The sequence below is a fragment of the Cercospora beticola genome, chromosome 3, assembly GCF_033473495.1.
Source record: "Cercospora beticola chromosome 3, complete sequence".
Classification (NCBI taxonomy): domain Eukaryota; kingdom Fungi; phylum Ascomycota; class Dothideomycetes; order Mycosphaerellales; family Mycosphaerellaceae; genus Cercospora; species Cercospora beticola.
In genome coordinates, this window is record NC_088937.1 from 3,449,999 (window position 1) to 3,469,721 (window position 19,723).

General features: G+C 52.4%; 9 protein-coding genes across 9 annotated transcripts; 4 read left to right on the plus strand and 5 right to left on the minus strand.

Annotated features, from left to right (window-relative positions):
* Window positions 1–27: 27 nt before the first annotated feature.
* RHO25_005348 (uncharacterized protein) lies at window positions 28–1,823 on the minus strand (the record flags this gene model as incomplete). Its single annotated transcript, XM_023596254.1, has 5 exons — window positions 28–181; window positions 237–998; window positions 1,051–1,466; window positions 1,528–1,581; window positions 1,632–1,823. The coding sequence occupies 5 exons, from the start codon at window positions 1,821–1,823 to the stop codon at window positions 28–30; spliced, it is 1,578 nt and encodes a 525-aa protein (XP_023457127.1).
* Window positions 1,824–3,300: 1,477 nt separating this feature from the next.
* On the minus strand, window positions 3,301–4,146 carry RHO25_005349 (uncharacterized protein; the record flags this gene model as incomplete). The annotated part of the gene is made up of 1 exon (XM_023596255.2): window positions 3,301–4,146. The coding sequence occupies one exon, from the start codon at window positions 4,144–4,146 to the stop codon at window positions 3,301–3,303; it is 846 nt and encodes a 281-aa protein (XP_023457128.2).
* A 324-nt stretch (window positions 4,147–4,470) lies between these two features.
* On the plus strand, window positions 4,471–6,642 carry RHO25_005350 (uncharacterized protein; the record flags this gene model as incomplete). Its single annotated transcript, XM_065602635.1, has 1 exon — window positions 4,471–6,642. The coding sequence occupies one exon, from the start codon at window positions 4,471–4,473 to the stop codon at window positions 6,640–6,642; it is 2,172 nt and encodes a 723-aa protein (XP_065458707.1).
* Window positions 6,643–7,938: 1,296 nt separating this feature from the next.
* RHO25_005351 (uncharacterized protein) lies at window positions 7,939–8,820 on the plus strand (the record flags this gene model as incomplete). Its single annotated transcript, XM_023596257.1, has 1 exon — window positions 7,939–8,820. The coding sequence occupies one exon, from the start codon at window positions 7,939–7,941 to the stop codon at window positions 8,818–8,820; it is 882 nt and encodes a 293-aa protein (XP_023457134.1).
* Window positions 8,821–9,471: 651 nt separating this feature from the next.
* RHO25_005352 (uncharacterized protein) lies at window positions 9,472–10,450 on the plus strand (the record flags this gene model as incomplete). The annotated part of the gene is made up of 2 exons (XM_023596258.1): window positions 9,472–9,582; window positions 9,644–10,450. 2 exons carry the CDS (start codon window positions 9,472–9,474, stop codon window positions 10,448–10,450), a joined length of 918 nt encoding a protein of 305 aa, XP_023457131.1.
* Window positions 10,451–11,062: 612 nt separating this feature from the next.
* On the minus strand, window positions 11,063–11,697 carry RHO25_005353 (uncharacterized protein; the record flags this gene model as incomplete). The annotated part of the gene is made up of 2 exons (XM_023596259.2): window positions 11,063–11,423; window positions 11,483–11,697. The coding sequence occupies 2 exons, from the start codon at window positions 11,695–11,697 to the stop codon at window positions 11,063–11,065; spliced, it is 576 nt and encodes a 191-aa protein (XP_023457132.1).
* Window positions 11,698–12,282: 585 nt separating this feature from the next.
* RHO25_005354 (uncharacterized protein) lies at window positions 12,283–13,983 on the minus strand (the record flags this gene model as incomplete). The annotated part of the gene is made up of 1 exon (XM_023596260.2): window positions 12,283–13,983. The coding sequence occupies one exon, from the start codon at window positions 13,981–13,983 to the stop codon at window positions 12,283–12,285; it is 1,701 nt and encodes a 566-aa protein (XP_023457135.2).
* Window positions 13,984–14,744: 761 nt separating this feature from the next.
* On the plus strand, window positions 14,745–16,596 carry RHO25_005355 (uncharacterized protein; the record flags this gene model as incomplete). The annotated part of the gene is made up of 4 exons (XM_023596261.2): window positions 14,745–15,930; window positions 15,983–16,139; window positions 16,195–16,473; window positions 16,527–16,596. The coding sequence occupies 4 exons, from the start codon at window positions 14,745–14,747 to the stop codon at window positions 16,594–16,596; spliced, it is 1,692 nt and encodes a 563-aa protein (XP_023457136.1).
* An 81-nt stretch (window positions 16,597–16,677) lies between these two features.
* Window positions 16,678–19,274, minus strand: RHO25_005356 (uncharacterized protein; the record flags this gene model as incomplete). The annotated part of the gene is made up of 2 exons (XM_023596262.1): window positions 16,678–19,168; window positions 19,222–19,274. The coding sequence occupies 2 exons, from the start codon at window positions 19,272–19,274 to the stop codon at window positions 16,678–16,680; spliced, it is 2,544 nt and encodes an 847-aa protein (XP_023457831.1).
* Between the last annotated feature and the right edge of the window lie 449 nt (window positions 19,275–19,723).

The window sequence follows — 19,723 nt, forward strand, 5'->3', positions numbered from 1 at the left end:
TGTGTGGCTCTCCAGCGTTGCAATTCTCTACTCATCATCGTTGACATCAATGACAGTCTCCTTCCATTTACGTGCTGGGATGCGACGCTTGAACATGATGTCAATCTCACGGTATGAGCGGTTCTTCATCTCAGGCAAGCCCCACCAGGCGACTGCGAGACAGACAAAAGCGGTACCACCCCTGAATTTCACAATTAGGACATGCTCTCGACATAGCAACGATTTCTGGGACTTACCACACGTAACCGCACTTTCCGGCCAAGTTGGCACCAGTTGGATTCAACATCCAGGAAGCCAAGAAGATACATGGAATCTCGACAATGTAGTAGGTAGCGCGACCCATACCTGTCGTCAGAGGCCTGAGGCGAATGGCAGAAGTCTCTCCAATGATGACCCAGGAAGCAGGAGCCGGTCCTAGGGTGAAGAAGACGGAGACGATCAGACCCAACGATGCCTGTGCCAGGTTGGCGGCGTGAGAGGCACCAAAGGAACCAGCGATACCCAGAGCGATCAGAAGGATAAAGTTGGCGAGGGATCCCCAGAGGTAGATAGAACGACGACCAAAGTATGTGGTCAAGATCCAGGAAAGCATGACGGCGATCCATTGAAGAGCGGAGGTGATCAGACCCAAGGCGAACGCCAGGTTCGAGTTCACACCTGCCTGTCGGAAGAAGTAGACTGCCTGATTGGCGATCAAATTACCCGTGAGGTTTTGCGCAGCGTAGACACCACAAACGATGAGAGTTCGGCGAAGGTCGGTTCCCTTGAACAGTTCGATGTGGTTGGGCTGGGTTTGGGTCTCCTCCATTTCGATGACACGGCGCATCATGGCAATGGTCTCTGGTGTCTTCATCTGATCCTTGCGTCCAAGACGCTCGACCGATTTCGCGGCATCTTCGAAACGTCCTTTGCGAACGAGCCACCAAGGACTTTCGGGCGAGAAGAAGATGAGGATGGCGAGTGGGGTGGGAAAGAGCCACTGAAGTGCAATCGGGATCCTGTTGACCTGCGTCAGTCAAGCTAGCGAAAGGGTAATGGTCAAAGACGTACCTGTAAGCGTCTTCCGTGGTGTTCTCGTTGTAGTGGAAGGCAACACCACCAACAATGATACTTCCAATAGCCCAGAACATCTGCAGCATTTGGGTCGCCGGAGCTCGCAGTTGGATCGGCACAATCTCACTGCAGTATGCGGGAGCATTGGCAATGAAAATACCCCATGGCAGACCCTCGAGGATTTGTGCGGCGAAATAGACGGGGAGCGAGTCTCCAAAGTAGAAGATGAAGATGAATGCATTGAGAGCCATCAAGCCAACGATGTTAGCCCAGCGGTATCCGATGCGACTGGTCAAAGGTCCGGCCAAGAAGACACCAATAAGAGCTCCGAGTTGTCCAGATACTTGGAGTGCTGACTGCCACTTTGTTGCAATGACCTTCTCCCCGGTAGCGGGATTGATCACACCGTAATCCTGGATGAACTATCAAGCTGTTAGCTTGATTGGCTGTTTGCTACTTGGTTTTAGGACACACCTTATCCAGAGCTACGAAATTGCCCATCAAGAAGACATCGTAGGACTCCATGATCTGTACAAATCAGCTTGACTCTTATGTTCCCCGGCTCAAGAAACGCTCACAATCGTGCAGGAGATGACAAAGGCCCAGAAGGAGGCCATAGGGTACGCCTTCAGAGCCTGCATAACCGTCATGTTATGCTCGGCGTCTTCAGCCTCGATGGCACCCGCTCGGTAGTCATCGATCTCGGCCTTGTGGGCGAAGGCCGCCTTCTGCTCGACCTCCGACGTATAGCTAGTCTTTTCGGGATCCATGGCTGCTGGTGTTGTTGCTGGTGAAGTACTCAGTCAACGCAGAAGGAGAAGTAAGGGCTGCAGTCTGCAGAGGACACGAGGTGAACGGGGACCAGGATAGCTTATGAACCACGATATATCAAGCTGACCCCGGGATGTGGACACGGTCGATGAAGCTGCAGGAATTCTGCCGTATAACCATGTGGCGTCGCAGCGGTGGAGCATGGCACATGCGCGCCAATGCCCGTTGCAGTATTGGCTCCTTTTAGCCAGGTGCTTGCAGCAGCTTGTGCACGGTGGTTATGGTGTGAGATCCTTGTTCGCAACAATTGATCAACACTTTTCCACCAATGGACGTTAATTGTGGCGGCGTCAGGTGCTGTGGGCAGGGTTGATCTTTACCCGAAGGTGGACAGTCCGGGGCCGAGCCCATGGGGTGTTTCGGCACAACGATGCCCCCAGACCAACGCGGTGGTTCCAACGCATCTCTGTGCATCACACGAACAGGTGCTCCACGTGTGAGGAGAGCGCATCCGTCTCAACCGAGAGATCGTGTCACTCCACCGGGCTCGCGGCATTGTGTATGAGTCTGATGGTGGTGGTTTTGGTGAAGGGCAGCTGAGATGTTGAAGGATGCCGTTCGCCGAACCTTGGGAGAATGCAGACCGAGGGATTGCAGTGGGCCGGAGGAGATGCCTGCTCTCTCCTCCACTCCGCTCCGGGGGAAGGATGTCTCGTGTGAATCGTGGCGTCTGGCGTGTCTGGCCCAAGTGCACGTGAACTCCCTCCAATAGTTGTCGCAGACTGGTGATGGGGAAGATTCTAATTGAAGTCTATTTGAGATGGAAGAAGTGTGAAGTGTGTGTTGCTGAAGCTAAGACTCGTGGCAAAAGTTTGGCAGGTGGGGCTTGGCCTGCTTGTCCACGACTTCGGATTCTTGTGTAGCGCCATCGTCTTGTCGCTGTCGAATTAGGGCAAGATGTTCAACATCCGCAGCTGGTATGTGGACGGAAAATTGAAAAACGTGGCGTGCAAGACGCGAAGCTCAGGTAGGTTCGAGGATGCCTGGTCGTCGATGCAGGTGCGACACAGACGCGTAAATTGGAATTTGCATTTGAGCGCGTCAAGGCGAGGTGCAGGTCTACAGGCGAATGGCAGACGAGCAACAATGAACATCAGCGTTGTGCGCTATCTTGTCTTCCTCTCCGCAACCATTGTACAATTGTATAGTCTCGTCGGGCGATGGATCGCTTTGGGCCAAACTCAATTCGATTCATTGGAAACACGATCTCAAGTACTATCTGGTATGATTCTCAAGCTGGACGTCTTGTCGACAAATGAAAATTCCAGCTGAGTCTGCCAGTGGGCCATATCGCTCGCTAATGGGGTATCTAAGTATGCATCGCTCATGCAAAGCTGCGTTCTCCAGACAGCTCGTCATCTCATATTCATTCAATCATGATTCGTTATGTCGTCTCTCGGGCGCTCCGGTGTCGACTTAAACCTTGGCATTCTCATCGAGCTTCTGTCTCTTAGTCTCGGGCTCGTCAGGCTGCGTGGGTTCCTTCGTTGGCACTTCTGGAAGTTCTGGGATGTCGGCCTTCTCTGCTGCTTCATCGGAAGCCGTATCTTTCCCCTCCAACTCCGCTGTTTCTACTGTCTTCAAATCTGCAGAAGCGGCAGGTGGGAAGTATATCGGGACCAACTCCTCGTACGCGTCCTGATCCTTGTCGAGGAACTGACAGAACACAACGCGTTCGATCTTCTCTGCGTATTCGTTCGTCTCGAGCCACTCTTTCACGGTACGCAGAGCCACATCAGCCGCCTCTTCGCTTGGGTAGCCATACACTCCTGTGCTGATCGCGCTGAACGCAACGCTTGTCAAGCCATGCTCAGCTGCCAGGTCCAAGCTCGTCTTGTAGCAGCCACGCAGCAATCTCTCATTGCTGCCGTTTCCACCATCTTCGACTGATACGCCTTTGCGCTTGTACACTGGTCCCACAGCGTGAATCACCTTCTTACAGGGCAGTCTGCCGTACGCATTTGTGATCTTTGCCGAGCCAGTATCGCATCCATCCAGCTCCCTGCACTCTTCGATAAGCTCGCGTCCGGCTGCGCGATGAATGGCGCCATCGACACCGCCGCCTCCGAGCAGGCTTTCGTTGGCCGCGTTGACTATTGCCGTTACTTGGAGCTTTGTGAGGTCGGTCTGGATCAGGGATATCTTGTCGTTGAACTTTGATGTCGCATTTGGTGCTGTTTCGGTAGCGGGAGTGATTTTGTTGAGCTTGTAGAGGAGGGTCAAGGTTGGTATCTCGTTGAGTGGAACTGTCGACGAAGCCATCTTGCGCAGGCAGCGATGTTTGATGCTGGACACGCTCGCAAGCGGGTGAGATTGAGGGCGAGGGCGGCACGCGTTTTGTGAGGCGCGTGAAAGGAGCGACGTTGAGATCGTGATTTTTCGAAATACGCTTGAGTAGAGTGTCAAGTGTCGCATGCGGAGGATGGTGTGAAGCTAAGAAGAAGAGCAGCAGCATGTGAAAGTCGACCAGGACCCCGCTGATGAAACGCCAAGCATTGTGATTCAGCATTGGGATCTTGACTCACTTCCTGAACATGGTTGACCTTCATTCCTGCACTGACCGCGCTCACCACTCATACACTCAGCATGGCCGACGCAGCACCACCAGCCGCGGACGGCGAGCCTAAGATATCCAAGCGCGCCGCGGAGAAAGAAGCGAAGAAAGCAGCAGCAAAAGCCGCCAAAGCTGCCTCGAAATCTGCCCCTCAGCCAGCATCAGGAAATGCTGCCTCGAGCAAAGCCACGCCAGCAGAAGCTGTAGACCCTTTCAAAACAGGATGGCTCAAGGGTGTCTACAACGAGAAGCCTGTGCCGCCCAACGAAGTCCAGACACGATTCCCACCTGAGCCTAATGGCTACTTGCACATCGGCCACGCCAAAGCCATCACTGTCAATTTTGGTTTCGCAAAGTCATATGGCGGCAAATGTAACCTTCGATTCGATGACACCAACCCTGCGAAAGAGGAAGAGCAGTTCTTCACCAGTATCAAGGACATGGTGCAGTGGCTGGGCTTCGAGCCGGCCAGAATCACACATTCGAGCGATGACTTTGACAGACTCTACAACTTGGCCGAAGAGTTGATTCGACGTGGCAAGGCATATGTATGCTTCTGTTCTGCAGCTGCTATCCAGGCTGGACGAGGTGGAAAGGACCACGGACCACGTTCAGTGTGCGAACACTGGAGCAAGGGCGTTGAGCAGAATTTGGAAGAGTTCCGAGGGATGCGAGACGGGAAATACGAAGCTGGACAGGCGTTGCTGAGGATGAAGCAGTATCTCGGTACGAAGTCTGAGGAATATGAAGCGGCAGAAGGTGATAGTGCAGAGGTCAAAAAGGAAAAGGATAAGCTGAGGAAACTGGCAAACAACCCGGCTCTTTGGGATGTGGCAGCATATCGCATCAAGAAGGAGAACTATCACCATCGGACAGGCAACAAATGGCGAATTTACCCGACCTATGAATTCACGCATTGCCTGTGTGATTCCTTCGAGGGCATCACCCACAGTCTGTGCACTGTGGAATTCGAGACACTGCGGCCCGCGTACGACTGGCTATGCGAGGCTCTGGACTTCAAACTACCCGGGTCGGATGAGAAGGGTCCGATGCAACGCGAATATGGTCGACTGAATGTAGAAGGCACGATCCTGTCGAAGCGGAGGATCGCGATGCTTGTCAATGGCACCACTGTCGGCGGCGATGCACCTGATCCGGTCGATGAAGCAGCAGATGGCGTGGACGAGATCAAACTGGAAGAGGAGGGTGACGAAGAGCCGGAGACAACGGCAGAGGTCAGCAAAGTGGTGACGGCTGGCACTGGTCGCAAGATCCCGCCTGTTGTACGTGACTGGAATGACCCTCGCTTATTCACACTCGTGGCTCTCCGTCGGCGTGGCGTGCCGCCAGGCGCTCTGAAGAAATTCGTCTTCGATCTCGGCGTCACGAAAAGCAACGCAAATACCATGACACATGTTCTCGATGCCACAATGCGGACGTACCTGGAGCGAACAGTTCCTCGTCTTATGCTTGTTCTCGACCCAATCAAAGTCACCTTCACGAATTTACCAGATGACTACGTTGAGGAGCGAGTGGTTCCGTTCGATCCAAAGGACAAAGAGAAGGGCGATCACAAAGTTCCCTTCACCAAGACCATATACATCGACCGAGATGATTTCCGTGAAGTGGACGACCAAGACTTTTTCCGCCTGTCGCCTGGTCAGAGCGTCGGCCTGCTCAACGCCGAGTTCCCCATCAAGGTCGTCTCTTTCTCGAAGAACGCAGAAGGCAAGGTGGATGAGATCAAAGCAGAATACGGCAAAGATGTACCAGCAGGCAAAGCGCGTATCCACTGGGTTGGCGAATCCAAAGCACATAACTCACCCATCAAAGCCGAATGCCGCATCTTCAACGCACTATTCAAGACCACGAAACCGAACGAGCTTGACTGGAAGAACGGCGGGTACTACGACGACGTCAACCCTGAATCAGAGGTGATTTACAAGAATGCTCTGGTCGAAGTTGGGTTTAGAGAAATCCAGCAAAGAGCCCCTTGGCCCAAGACGGATGGCGAGACGAGCGGAAATGCAGATAAATCTTCTGTGAGATTTCAAGGCCTGAGGACCGCGTTCTTTGCCGAGGATCAGGATTCGACACCGGAGCATGTTGTGCTCAACCGGATCGTGAGTTTGAAGGAGGACACCGCGAAGAAAGATGTCGGTGCTGGGGTCAAGAAGGAGGTGAAGAAGGATGCGAAGAAGTAGGCATTTTAATTTCGTTTCCCAGAAGAGTGTGTTGTGCTGTTAGCGAGGAGTTGGGTGTGCAATGGCGCTGCAAGAGACAGATGATGGTGATGATGAATGCGATGTTCGGCCTAGTGGCTATGTACGAGTATCAAGTATCCGCAAACCACATGCCTCTTGCAACAGTACTTCTGCTGTTGAAAGGACCAGCTTAAAACTGTGAGTATCCAGAGCGTGGAGTGTTCACCACTGAGGAACCGTGCTTAGTCATTCAGCTTCGCGCTAGACGGGGCCTACGGTTAACTTCACCTCTCGCATGAGCCCGCAAAGACTCATGTTGACATCTCACACGCATTCTAGCTTTGTACAAATCTCCTGATACTCAATTGTGAAGCGGTCATCTATGCATATATGGCGCATCACTAATCCAAACCCGCCGGCACGGAAGTTAACCAGATCCACGTTGACAAGTCCTTCTTCATCGGCTGGAGAGCTATGGAAGATCTTTCAAGCTGAATGCCATAGAGGGGTCCCTTGTCACCTCGGTGGGCTCTTTGGACACTGCTCATGCAGCTGCTCAACTACGCCAGGTGTGGAGAACAACGCGGAAACTGGGCCACTTCCGAACTGGCAGATCTCTCGTCCCAATGTCGATTCTTTGCGCCAGAGCATTGGAAAGGTTCCCATTAACAGACTAAGCACGGTATTGAGATCATACCTGTGCGTTTAAATGGAACAGCGGGCAAGGAAATGGTGGGGAATGAAGCTGTGAATCGCACTTTCCCATTCTGCTTTCCTCAGGTGGCAACAAAGCTGACACATACTGAGTGAAGGCGTCGTATTCGTTGTGCTCAGATATGGCAAAGGATACCCAGCCCTGCAGTTGGAATCGTCGTTCTCGCGACGGGACATCGCCGCTATTCCGAATCCCGAAAGTGTTGTAAGCAGCACGACAACCCTACGATCTCTCCACGGTGCTTGATCAGCCCTTGCATTAGCTCGGAAGATCTCCGAAAGCTGGTCTAGTGCTCGCTCTGAGATTACTGATCTTTGCTACAACCTTCAACTGGATCTCTGTTGCGGGCGTAGAGATCTTAGGTGATGCAAGCTACATCGGCCAGAAGATTACTGATCATGTCACGAACCGCGTCAAGAGCGGAAACTTCGACAACACACCCAGCTTCTGTGTGTGAGCCACGTCATTGCAAATCAAGATCCAGTATTTAACTGCAACCAAAGGTAATTGATGAAAGCTTACTGGATTCTCAGGTCATCATACATTGCAACATCTCCTACCGATAAATCCATCCATTCAAAATGTCTCAACTGCGTGCGGCTGTCCATGTTGCACCGCCAACTACCTGCCAGCCCGGTTGCTTCGTCGAGAAGTGGTCACCAACTTCCTGCACGCTGATCTACGACGATAAGAATGCCGTACTGGTAGACACCCCCATCACCGTCGAACAAAACGAAAACTTGCTCGCATGGATCTTGGAAACAGCTCCTGGCCGCAATCTTGAAACGATCTACATCACTCACGGCCACCCGGATCACTGGTTTGGGATACCCATCATGCTCAAGAAGTTTCCAAATGCCAAGGTCCTCGCTACTGCGGGAACAATCAAGCACGCGAAAGATGATGTGAATGGACCTGCATGGGCTCACACATGGGCAGCATGGTTTCTAGACCACGAGCTTCCACAACCTTTTGTGTTCCCTGAGCCTCTCACCGAAAACAAATTCCTCATTAGTAACAAATGGGAGTGTCAAGTGATCGAAGTCGGACATTCGGACACACACGACACGACAGTGCTATGGATACCAGATTTGAAGCTCGTAGTAGCGGGCGACGTCGTATATGGGCAAGTGCACCAGATGCACGCGATCGGAACTTCACCAGAGCAACGCGCCGAATGGCTGGCCGCACTCGATATTGTGGAAAAGTTGAAGCCATCATATGTCGTAGCTGGTCATCAACAAGCCGGAGAAATGCATGGGCCGTGGACTATTCCGGCGACTCGCCAATACATCAAGGATTTCGAGAAGGTGCTCGATCAAGTTGTCGGACGAGGCGGAAACGCAGAAGACGCCTATGAAGAGATGATGAAGCTTCACGGAGAGAGGGCAAATCCTGGTGTGTTGAAATTCGGTTTTGGTGCTACCTTTGCAGCCCTCGGTAAACAGCGTGCTGCACTATGAGAGCTTTGAAGAACTCTCTCAGGATCATTCGAGTGATCATCTTAGCCATACATACCAAACTGATCGCTCGGAGTCGATTGCGTCGAACGTCAAAAGTTGTATATTGGTAGCAACGACGATATAGCATCGTCCATTAGTCTCGATTGTCTTGCAAAGTGGCATGCAGCTAAGCCACAGACCCATTCTGTGAAGGTCTGACAAATTCGCATCTCCTTTACATGAGTTCTTACTACACAGAATCGCATGAACCCAACAGCCTGGTCACAGTGCTTTAACCCAGTCCAGCTCGTGTATGTCCCTCAAATGTGCATGAGTATTATGGTACATCGGAACTCTTCCACCAGCTATCCTACGTGCGTCGCTGATCGGATCCGAAAACTCTTGACCCTCACTAATCAATCATTACCCCGAATGGTCATACGGCCGAACGTCATTGCTGACTTGCGTGGGCCATCGCGGATGTAGCAACAACGGCAGAACATCAAGCGTCCAATTTTTGCGAATACTGATGCAGAATGATATTATATACCGTTCCTTCTCTGATCACATTAGATACATCACTCGCAGATTCCCTGCGCATCGGTTCTGTACTCCATATATTGTGCAGCTAATTGTCCTGCTCCAATCACCTCTTCAACATCAACCAAAACAATGGCTCTTCCAAGACGAGATGTCGAATTCCAGGCCTTCGATGGTACTACGCTTCGTGGATGGCATTATCCCACAAGTGAAAAGCGTCCCTGTATCATAATGTCGCATGGAGTGAGTCTCACCCAACTACAAAGCAACCAGCCGATCATCAACTAACCCACACATCCCACAGCTCGCTGGAATCCGTCACTTCCGTCTCCCCAACTTCGCCCAGCGTTTCCAAGAAGCAGGTCTAAACGTCCTCCTCTACGACAACCGCGGCTGGGGCGACAGCGACGGCCTCCCCAAGAATGAATCCAATCCCGCGTACCAACACTCCGATTACTTCGACGCCTTCAACTACGCCACAACCCTCCCATCCGTCGACTCCGACCAAATCGTCTACTGGGGCTCCTCCTTCTCCGGCGCAACCACAATCCTCGCAGCAGCAAGCGATAAACGTATCAAAGCCGCAATCGTCCAATGCTCAGGAATCGCCGGCCACTATTTCCCCAAATCTTTCAAAGACCTGCTCCCAGGAGTCCTAAACAATCGAGCAAAAAACACCCCCTCCAACCAATCCCGCATCCCCGTCGTAGCAGCAGACCGCGAATCCGCAAAAACAGGCACAGCCCCCGCCCTCTTCAACTCCCTCGACGCCTACGACAACTACACCGAAATTTACTCCACGGGCGGAAAATGGGAAAACTGGGTAACAGAACAAACTCTGCTTCATATGTGGGAACTCGATGCCGAAGCTATGATGCATCGAATTTCCCCAACACCATTTCTTATGGTCATACCAAGTAATGATACACTCGTCACGACGGATTCGCAACTTACGGCATATGGAAAAGCGAAAGAACCGAAACAAATGGTTTGGATTGAAGGAGCGGGGCATTTTGATATTTATAAGGGAGAGTTCTTTGAGAGGAATATTAAGGCGCAGATTGAGTTTTTGAGGAAGAATTTGAGTTGGAAGGGGGAGAGTAAGATATAGCTTGAGGTATTCATCGGGTCTTCGTTTGTTTTTGTAGCGACACATCGTATTGTCTCGGTCTGTCGATGCATTTCTTTCTTGTCAGCTGCTGCTTGTGTAATCCGATGTGTGGTTCGTGTAACTTCTCCTGCGTGGCTGTAAAAAGGTGGTACCGTCCCACAGTTCCACTCCGATTGTGCCATGTGGACTGTGACATGTTACCTGCATTTTTGTGTTTTGTGTGCCGGGTGGCTTGCACACGACATCGGCACCTGTCACATGGCGAATATAAGCATAAGCGAACGTCAAAAGCGGGAGCTGATGCTTGGAGCGAAAATGGGTGAAACTAGTATGTTGCTTTTCGTATGAATCATTCTCATTATACAATGCTGAAAGCCCACAGGATAGGGAAAGCAAATTGCCGTGCTGGCGTCTTTTGGACTCTCGCTGGTCCTGAGGATAGGGACTGTCGCGTCGTTCCGATATGTATTAGATTTCGGGGGTATCCAAGCTGATATGTTGTGAAAGACAAGAGTGCTGTCCTCGTAGACCTGTCAAGTCGCGAATTTTCCAACATCTCGTGTCTTCTCAATCCTCCACACTTCCGTTATGTCAAAGAGATTCGCCATTCCCTTACAAAGCAGCCAAAACGACCATTCCGATAGCACCAAGCGCGGCTCCGGCAGCAATTGGCATGTTGGTTGGGGCACCTGCCTCGGAAGACGAAGAAGAGTCGGTCTGGGTGGCAGAGTTGGCGGCACGCGATGCTGAGCTGGAAGCGGCGCCGGCGGCGCTAGTGATGCCGGCAGAAGCACCGGAAGCTTGCGAAGAGATTGCACCGGCGATGCTCGAGAGAGCATTGGAGGCGTCAGCGGCGGCTTCACCGGTGGCAGTTGCAGCGACGCTTTGGGCGCTGTCGATAAGGGCGGAGAGGGAGGCTTGAGCCTCGACCACGGCGGAGCGCTGTGCGTCGTCGTAGGAAGACACGGCGAAGCTGTATGTCGCATTGTTAGCTGAATTTGTATATTGCAATAGAGAGAAGGGTCGTCTTACATGGCGGATGTTGCTGCGGCGTAGGCGGCCGAGTTGTAAGATGCGAGCTCCTCTGGGCTGAAGTTTGGGTCTGGAGTGGCCGCGTTCGCAGCGCTGATGACACCGGATGCGATAGAAGCAACCTGAGCAGAGACAGATGCGGCGATCTCCTCGGGGCTCTGTTGGGCGAAAGCCATGGCGCTGAGGCCGGAGAAGATGATCATGGAAGTCTTCATTGTGGCGGTTTGACGTGTGAGGACTTGAAGAGTGCGGTCGTGAAATATTCGTGTGCGATAGTAGAGCACTTAAAAGTAGTTGTAGCGAGAGACTGTGAAAAGAACGATCGACGACGTTTGGCTGGCAGCAGTGAGTACGGATGAAGAAGCTCAGGACATTGCGCGCGCGACGGGAAACGGGCGTCTCATAATAAAGGTGAGCACTGGCGTTGACACGCGCTGATTCCTGCAGGCGTGCCGCTTGTCAACAAGAAACGAGGTGACATTACTCGATGTGGCATGGTGGCGAGGCTTGATTGGTTCGCATGAGTCGCAGCTCGTAAAAAGTATTGCCCGAGGGGTACCTTGCATTGCCAAGTCTCATTTCCCGCGCCGAACTGTGTTGCGGCACAGGGGCTCTGCTCAACATGTGGTCATCGACCGGCCCGTCAGCGCGGCTCTGCATGTGATCTTTATGCGCGCGATCGAGGCTTGCTATTTTTGAGCATTTGGTCGACGACGTTGTGACAAACGTTCCTCTGACCAGCTTGTAGGAGAGTAATATCATATCAGACGGATAGGTCTCGCGTCCTAGATTGCCTTGTTTCAAGTCAAGTCGATGATCTCGTATGGCGCAGGCGGCCGCGGTGGCGCAGGAGGTTCACTTCTTGTGGAAGCAGCTGTCTGAGAAGACAATTTACTGAGCAGTCCTCGCTCTCTTCGTTGGCGCAACATTGCAGCAGCAGATGCCTCATCTTGGTTCGTCTCATCAATTGTGCCACTAGATGATGGCAACGGATCGGCCGGAATCCGGAAGTTGGTCTCGTGTGGACTGGCTCCTGTATTCGCTCGCAATGGAGTGTCGAGACTAGGCCAACGTGGCACGCGACTGGTCTGATGCCAGCTCTGCGGTGTCCCGGCTGGAGACAATGTCGACTGCGATGGATGGGCCAGGATTTCGATCTCATCGTCAGTATCTTCCTCGTCCAGGTCGACGACATTGCATGAACGTTTCAAAGCGGCGAAGTCTGGCATATCAACTCTTTTGAACGTAGGAGGAGGAGGCTCTTCTGCAGCAACCTTCGGCTTTCGTTGCCTTGATTTCTTAGGCGTACCTGCAGCATCCTCCTTTTCGGCTGTCTTCCTGCGCTTCTTAGCGGTCTTGCTTTGTGACGCTACAACCTCACCCTCCGGGGCATCTTGAGACATTCTCTTTCGAGCACTTGTTGATGGAATCGGAGCAGAGCTCGGTGGTGCATTCTGGCTGGCACTCGGTGTCGCGCTGGCACCGTCCTCCTCTTGCGTGCCACTTCTAGCCTTACCCTTCTTCGTCGTTGGAGATTCCGGTTTGTCCAGTGCACCCTGCGGAAGGCCATGTTCGAGGAAACATTTCAGCATCACGCCATCTATACGCTTCATCGGGTCGTAGGCGGATCCGTCGGCGTTCACAGAATCCTGAGATGTGAGATTGATATCCACAAGCATCCAAGCATTGAACTTGATGTTCAGCTCTGATTTGACCCTTCCCTCCTCTCCGTCCTGACCTTTACGTTTCAGCGTGCGTCGTAGCTGGACGCCGTAGGAGAGGTTCTCCTCACGTCGTGCCGGCGTCACTCCTCTAGTCAGGGCTCGGGCCAGGAACACCGGTCCCATGTGCTTGAGGTACTCTTTTGTGGTAAAGTTATAGTGATCTCGCAATACGATGCGTAGCTTCGGTTGGTCGATTTGCGTTTCCAGCCACTCCCATCCTCCTCGAAGACCGCGCAAGTTGAAGCATTGATCGTCAGTGGAGATGGCTGGGTTTCGATACCCGTTCAGAGCCTCCACGTTCGGGAAATTTGGAGGCACCGAAACAGCCTTGTGCATTGCTGCAAGGCTTGACGCGAGCAACATTCGCCACCGTGCGAAGTCTGGTGCTGTTTGGCACATCTTCAAATCGTAAGCCAGCCCAACATGCCGCTGTGCTAGCTTCCGAGCAGTTTGGAAGCCGCAATTTGGCAAACCTGCGGTATCGTAGTCGCCTCCAGTCAATACAGCAAAGCAGACCAGACTGTCTCGGTCCAGATCGAAGCGTGGCAGAACAGTCTCCGCCTGGTAGACGGTGATGCGCTCTAGCCATTCTTTTTTACCAGCACTGGTACGATTAGCCTTGATCATTGTCGTGCAGCCAAACATCAAACAGTCCCCGTCGTCAGACCAGACGGCGTCTACAATTCCCAATTGTTGCAAGCGAGCACATTCGGCCTCGGCTTCTCCAGGAGCTCGGTGATATGGCACTTTCAATCGATCAAACATCTGGTGAAGCATTTTGGTGCAATCGTCGTCGAGTTTGCCGCCACCTCTTCCACCCCAGCGCCCCTTGCCAGGCTTTCGCATACCATCGGTGACAAATAATAGCTGGATGTTCAATCTCCAGAACTTGAGTATTCGCCATAGTATAGTCTTCTCAATTGGATTGGCTGCCGGTTCGCCCTCGCGAATTCTCTGGACCTGTTCATCAGTGAGGTTGGAAAAACGCGACTTCACGTGCAGCCACAGGAACATACGCCGACATCGCAGTCACGACACAGCAAGCGAATCACGACTTTGACCACTTCTTTCGCGCTTCCGAAGCAGCTACTTTGGCCGCGTTCTGTCTGCAACCGCTGAAGCGACTACTGCAACCAACGCGGAGCCGAACTTGGCGACGCGTCGACGAACATGCTGACCAGAGCTCACCGCCGCAGCAAGCGGCCATAAGGCCATACTCAACGCACGAAGTGTCCATTCAAGGCCTGCGAACTGCTTGCACTTCGCAGCGTAGTCGGCATGTCCTATCCGTGCACTTCTTGAGCACATCTGCAGAAACGGCCGCTAATGCATCTCAACGACGTCACGGGTAGTGAAATGAAGGCGCACTAACTACTGGCCCAGATTCCGCCATTCCAGAGTGCCGCGTGCCGTATGCCGAGTGCTTTGATGGCGTCGTCGGCAAAGACTTTATCACAGTAGTGAAGGTAGGAGGTCTCGAACATGTATGCGTCAAAGGGTAAGTGCGAGCCTCCGCGCCCGTTCTTCACAAATCCAAGATGGAGCCCAGCGCATCATCCAGCAAGGACTTTGGCGCGAGCAGAGACGAAGAGAAGCACGAAGAAGGCCGCGCGAGCAATTCAGACGACAACGAGTCAACCAGCCCTGCAACCGAAACCGATCTGGAGAAGCAGGAAACAGCACAGGAACCGATACGCTCACCATCTCAAAGCCGCCACGAGCGCAAACGCTCAGCCTCGCGCTCCCGATCACAATCCTGGCCACCTCTTGCACGCCTTGTCTCCCACATCTCTCTGAGGAGAAATCGGAGCCAGCCTGGTGAACCAGCTTTCCAAGTGAAGTTCGACGACAATGATCCCGCGAACCCGCGAGGCTGGTCGAATGGCTACAAGGCTTGGATCACTGTGCAACTCGGCTTTCTCGCACTCGTTGGCTCCATTGGCAGCTCAATCATATCACCCGCGCAACCCATCATCTCGGAATATGTTGGCGTCAGTGAGGAAGTCACAGTACTCGTCGTAGCACTGTATGTGCTCGGTTTTGCTGTTGGACCATCAGCGTGGGCGCCAATCTCAGAAGTTTACGGGCGCAAGTGGTCAATACTTCCTGCCATCGCAGTACTTGGTCTATTCAGCATCGGCACCGCTACGAGCAAGAACGCTGCAAGTGTCTTCGTCACGCGTTTCTTTGGCGGCGTTTGTGGCTCGGCTCCCATTTCCAACGTATCGGCGGCATTAGGAGACATGTACGAGCCAAAAGCCAGAGGAATTGCCATGACTTTCTACGCAATCATGGTGGTTGGTGGCCCAACCCTGGGTCCTACTGTGGGCGCAGCATTGACTGCCAACCGTAACTTGGGCTGGCGATGGACTCAATACATCGAGGCGATCTTTGCATTTGCCATGGTTGTATTGACTCTGATCTGTCTGCCAGAGCTCTATGCTCCCGTCATTCTCAAACGAAAGGCTGTGAAACTACGCAAAGACACAGGAGATGACAGATACTGGCATCCTCATGAAGCTGAACGCATGACTTTGAGCAACATCCTGACCAAATACTTTGCACGTCCGCTACGCATGTTGCTTACAGAGCCCATGGTGGCGTGCATTGCGTGTTACGCCTCGTACGTGTATGCTATCCTCTACACGACTTTGCAAGTCTTTCCGATCGTCTTTCGAGAAGATCGCGGATGGGGTTTGATTGTCGCGACTACGCCATTTCTCGGTTTGTTCAACGCCTATTTCCGACTGACTTACTACCACTGACGCGCACCCAGGTCTCTTCGTTGGCGTTCTCTTCGCTGTGGGCATCAATCTAGCCAATCAGTCATATTACGCAAGAGAGGTCGCAAAGAACAAAGGTAGAGCTGCGCCTGAAGCTCGACTGCCACCCATGCTGGTAGGCGGCATTCTGTTCAGCGGTGGGCTGTTCTGGTATGATGTGAAAACACGTCCTTGAAATCATGCAGATACTGACAATGCTGACCAGGTTCGGGTGGACCGCGGACCCCAAGTACCACTGGAGTCTGCCCATCGTTGCCACAGCTTTCATCGGAGCTGGTTTCAACACAATTTTCCAGCAATGTCTCAACTACCTTGTGGATGTCTACGGATTGTATGCTGCTTCAGCGACTAGCGCAAATACAATCCTGCGATCACTCCTTGCGTGCGGGCTGCCGTTGGCCGCGAAGCCAATGTTCCATGGCTTGGGTGTTGGGCCTGCTACGAGCATCCTAGGTGGTATCTCGTGTTTGGCACTGCCTGTTCCGTGAGTCTCGGTACCTCTATTGCGATCAGAAGTGAACTAATGATGGTGTTCAGTATTATCTTCATGAAAATCGGTCTTCGACTCAGAAAGAAGTCCAAATTTGCACCTGTGCTAGAAGACTGAAGCAAACTTTCCAACGTGAGGAAGGCCTCCTGCTGGGTCATACGTCTGCCCGCAATCTTTGGTCACGATTGTATGGCTCGACTACGACCAATTTTTGCACTTGATCTGGAACCGTCTGCCTCCTGCGATACGAATACGCTTCTTGCCAGCGCCGTCTGGTAGAACCAACACACCGGTTATGCCCTTCGGCGCACGGGCTCTCACGATTGCCTCTTTGCCAACAAGTTCCCAACTTGCCTCAATGGGTCCAACAGGCGTCCAAGTCGTGGCATTGGCGTTCATCAGACCCAATGCTCCAATCATGGGCTCGAAAGACCAAGTCTTGAACCCAGGCTCAAGCGCAGTCACTCCTACCACGTACTGCGGCAGCACGTATGTTGGTGCTGCGCCCCAAGGATGAGCCAAAGAGGTGAAGAGATCGATGCCAGGCTTGCCATCAGGATACTCATACTCCCAGCTTGCTCCGGAGTAATACTCTTCCTGAGTAACCATCTGGCTCCAGAAATCATCGAGCAGCGACTTCGCCACAGTCAAATTCTTGACTCCAAGATCGCGCTCAGCTTTGAACAGAGCTTCGAGGAGGAAACCGCCTGTATTGGCCGAAAGCTGGGTCTTATTGCTAGACTCGTCCGCAGTTGAGGTTTTATACCCAACCCCCAAACGAAGTTCCGGCAACCTCGCAATACTAGCCGCGGCTTGCGTCGAATTCGCTGCGCCGGATAGAATAGCCCAAGCAATCCCAGTAAACGAGAAATTCCCGCGATCGTCCACAGAAAGGTCATAGACACCCGTAGAATCATTCCACAGCTGAGAATTCAAATTCTCAATCAGTCCCTGACTCGTCTCATTCAAATCTCGCGCAGCCTCTGCATCGTCCAACGCCTCCGCAAGCGGGATAAGCTCTTTGTAAGCATAAGCCGCCAACCCCGTCGGCGCACTCCCATTCACAGGCCCCAAGAAATAACTCCCAGGAATTCCATTCTCTCCATCAGCAATAAGTCCTGAATACGGATCAATAAATTCCTTCCTCGCTTCGAAAACGCGTTTGATTTGTTCCCATCTCGGCCTCAGATTTTGTACATCCCCCGTCGCGAGAAAATAATACCCCACAGAAGCGAGGAATAGATCTTGATAATCGAGTAATCCGCCATAACCCGTTTCACCGAATACATTGGTATATTGTTCTGCAGAACTGGTTCCTAGTGTTGCACTCATAGGTACGAGACCTGCGAACTTTGTATTTGGTTTCCGTTGACGATCGAGGACGAAATTTATTGTGCCGAGAATGTAATCCCAGCGTGCGGTTGATGAGGAGAGGATTTTGGCTGTGTGATAGAAGTCTCCGGCCCAGACTAGGCGGTCGCGTTTTGCGCCGTCGAGGCAGACGCTTTGTGTTAGGGGGGCGATGTTGAACTCGGAGAGCGTGGAGTCAGATGTCAGTTCATTGCTGTAGAGTGTCGTGCCGTTCTGGGACGTGATGAGGATGTCTTTGTAGTAGGCGATTTGATCCGCCCAGGGGCCGAGACCGAAGGTTCCGCTTGTTGGGTTGAGAGCTCCGAGGTAGGAGGGGCCTCGGCTGGAGAGGTAGTTGGCTTCGTCTTGGGGAATTGAGGCGATGAGCTTTCCGTCGAGGAAGATGTCGAGTGAAGTGTGGCTGAGAGTTGTGGTGATGGTGTACCAGACGTTTTCTGCGATTGTGCGATTGATGGGAAACCATTGATTCCAGCCTGTGGTTAGCGTTGATTGATTGACGATGGAGAATCCGTAGTTGTAGACCAGAGTGTTGGCTGGCACCAAGCTGCGGTTTGTGTTGACAAAGGTCGTCTCCTCCGGATAATTGGAAGTCAGGTACAAGACATGCCCTCGAGGTGTGCCGATCGTGCTTCCCACCCGCCAACCTGTGCCGCCACGAACAATCTTGGTCTTGAAGGACAACGTGTAATTCGCGAAAGTGCTTCCATTGTTCGACTGCGCGGTCTGTTGACCACGAATAAGGGCACCATCTGATGTGATGTCCCCAGTCGAAGGTGCATTACCAGCATCAATGCAAGCGGCTTGTAAGACTCTTGGTCCGAGGTCCCAGATCTTGTCGTAGAGCTCATTCGATGTGTGCAACTGGCCAACAAATGCTGAGGAAGGCTTGTTCTCAGAAGTTGAATTCAGCCCTAGAGATCTGAAAGTGACAGTCGTGTTTGTGAGGAGTCGTATGGTTTGCCATCGTTGGCCGCCTTGTAGGAAATAAGCTTGTTGGCGTCCAGACTTGGAGAGTTCGAATGTTTCTGTGCGGAAGGAACTGGAAAGTCCGTTGGAAAAGGTCCATGGTCCATCGCTGTAGGGATTGTTGAATGCTGTGAAGTCTTCTGCATATTTGACTTCTACCTGCGTTGGTGCAGATAGTGTCTCGATGTCGAAAAAGGGAAAGCCGACCACTTCGACGCCATAGTCGATTGTTAGGACTGGTCTGTCGCTAGAGAGTACGATTGATTGTCCAGTGTACTTGGTGTTATGAGCGAGTAGAGGCTTTGTATCGAGGCTGTAGCTGACTGGAAGAACATGGCCGTAGTCCACGAAACTATAGAACGTGAGCTGGCTATATCTGGCCTTTGAATAAGTATGGCAGCTCACCCTGCGGCTAGTACCGGAAACACTAGAGCCAGCAGTCTGCCTGTCATTTTCATCTTGTCAATTTTGATACCAGTGTCACTTACTTCATCGTAGAGACTTTATATATTCGTATCAAGACATCATTCCGTCGAGTTGCCCTAACATCGTCCACGCTCTCCGTGAGCTCCACTGAATGCATCCTGGTTTGCACTAAATGTCGGCATGAGGATCACTGCTGCACTCCGCAACATCTCCGCATTCTGCCGTTGACGCTATACAACCCTTGAACGAAATACGAAGGCATGTCTCGGCGTGTGTTGTGTCGAAAGCGAGCAGCTCGGGGAAGAAGCTAACGAGCTCGGCCAAGCATTTCGGAAATATGTGGGCGACGCACGAAGTACCACATCAGCGACTTGTCTCGTCATCATTCCTCTCGATATCATCGCGGATGTGCGATGTAGGAGTGGGAAGTGCTTCATCTTCACCAGGACGGCGCGACGTTGATCGTCCTCGATCTCGATCT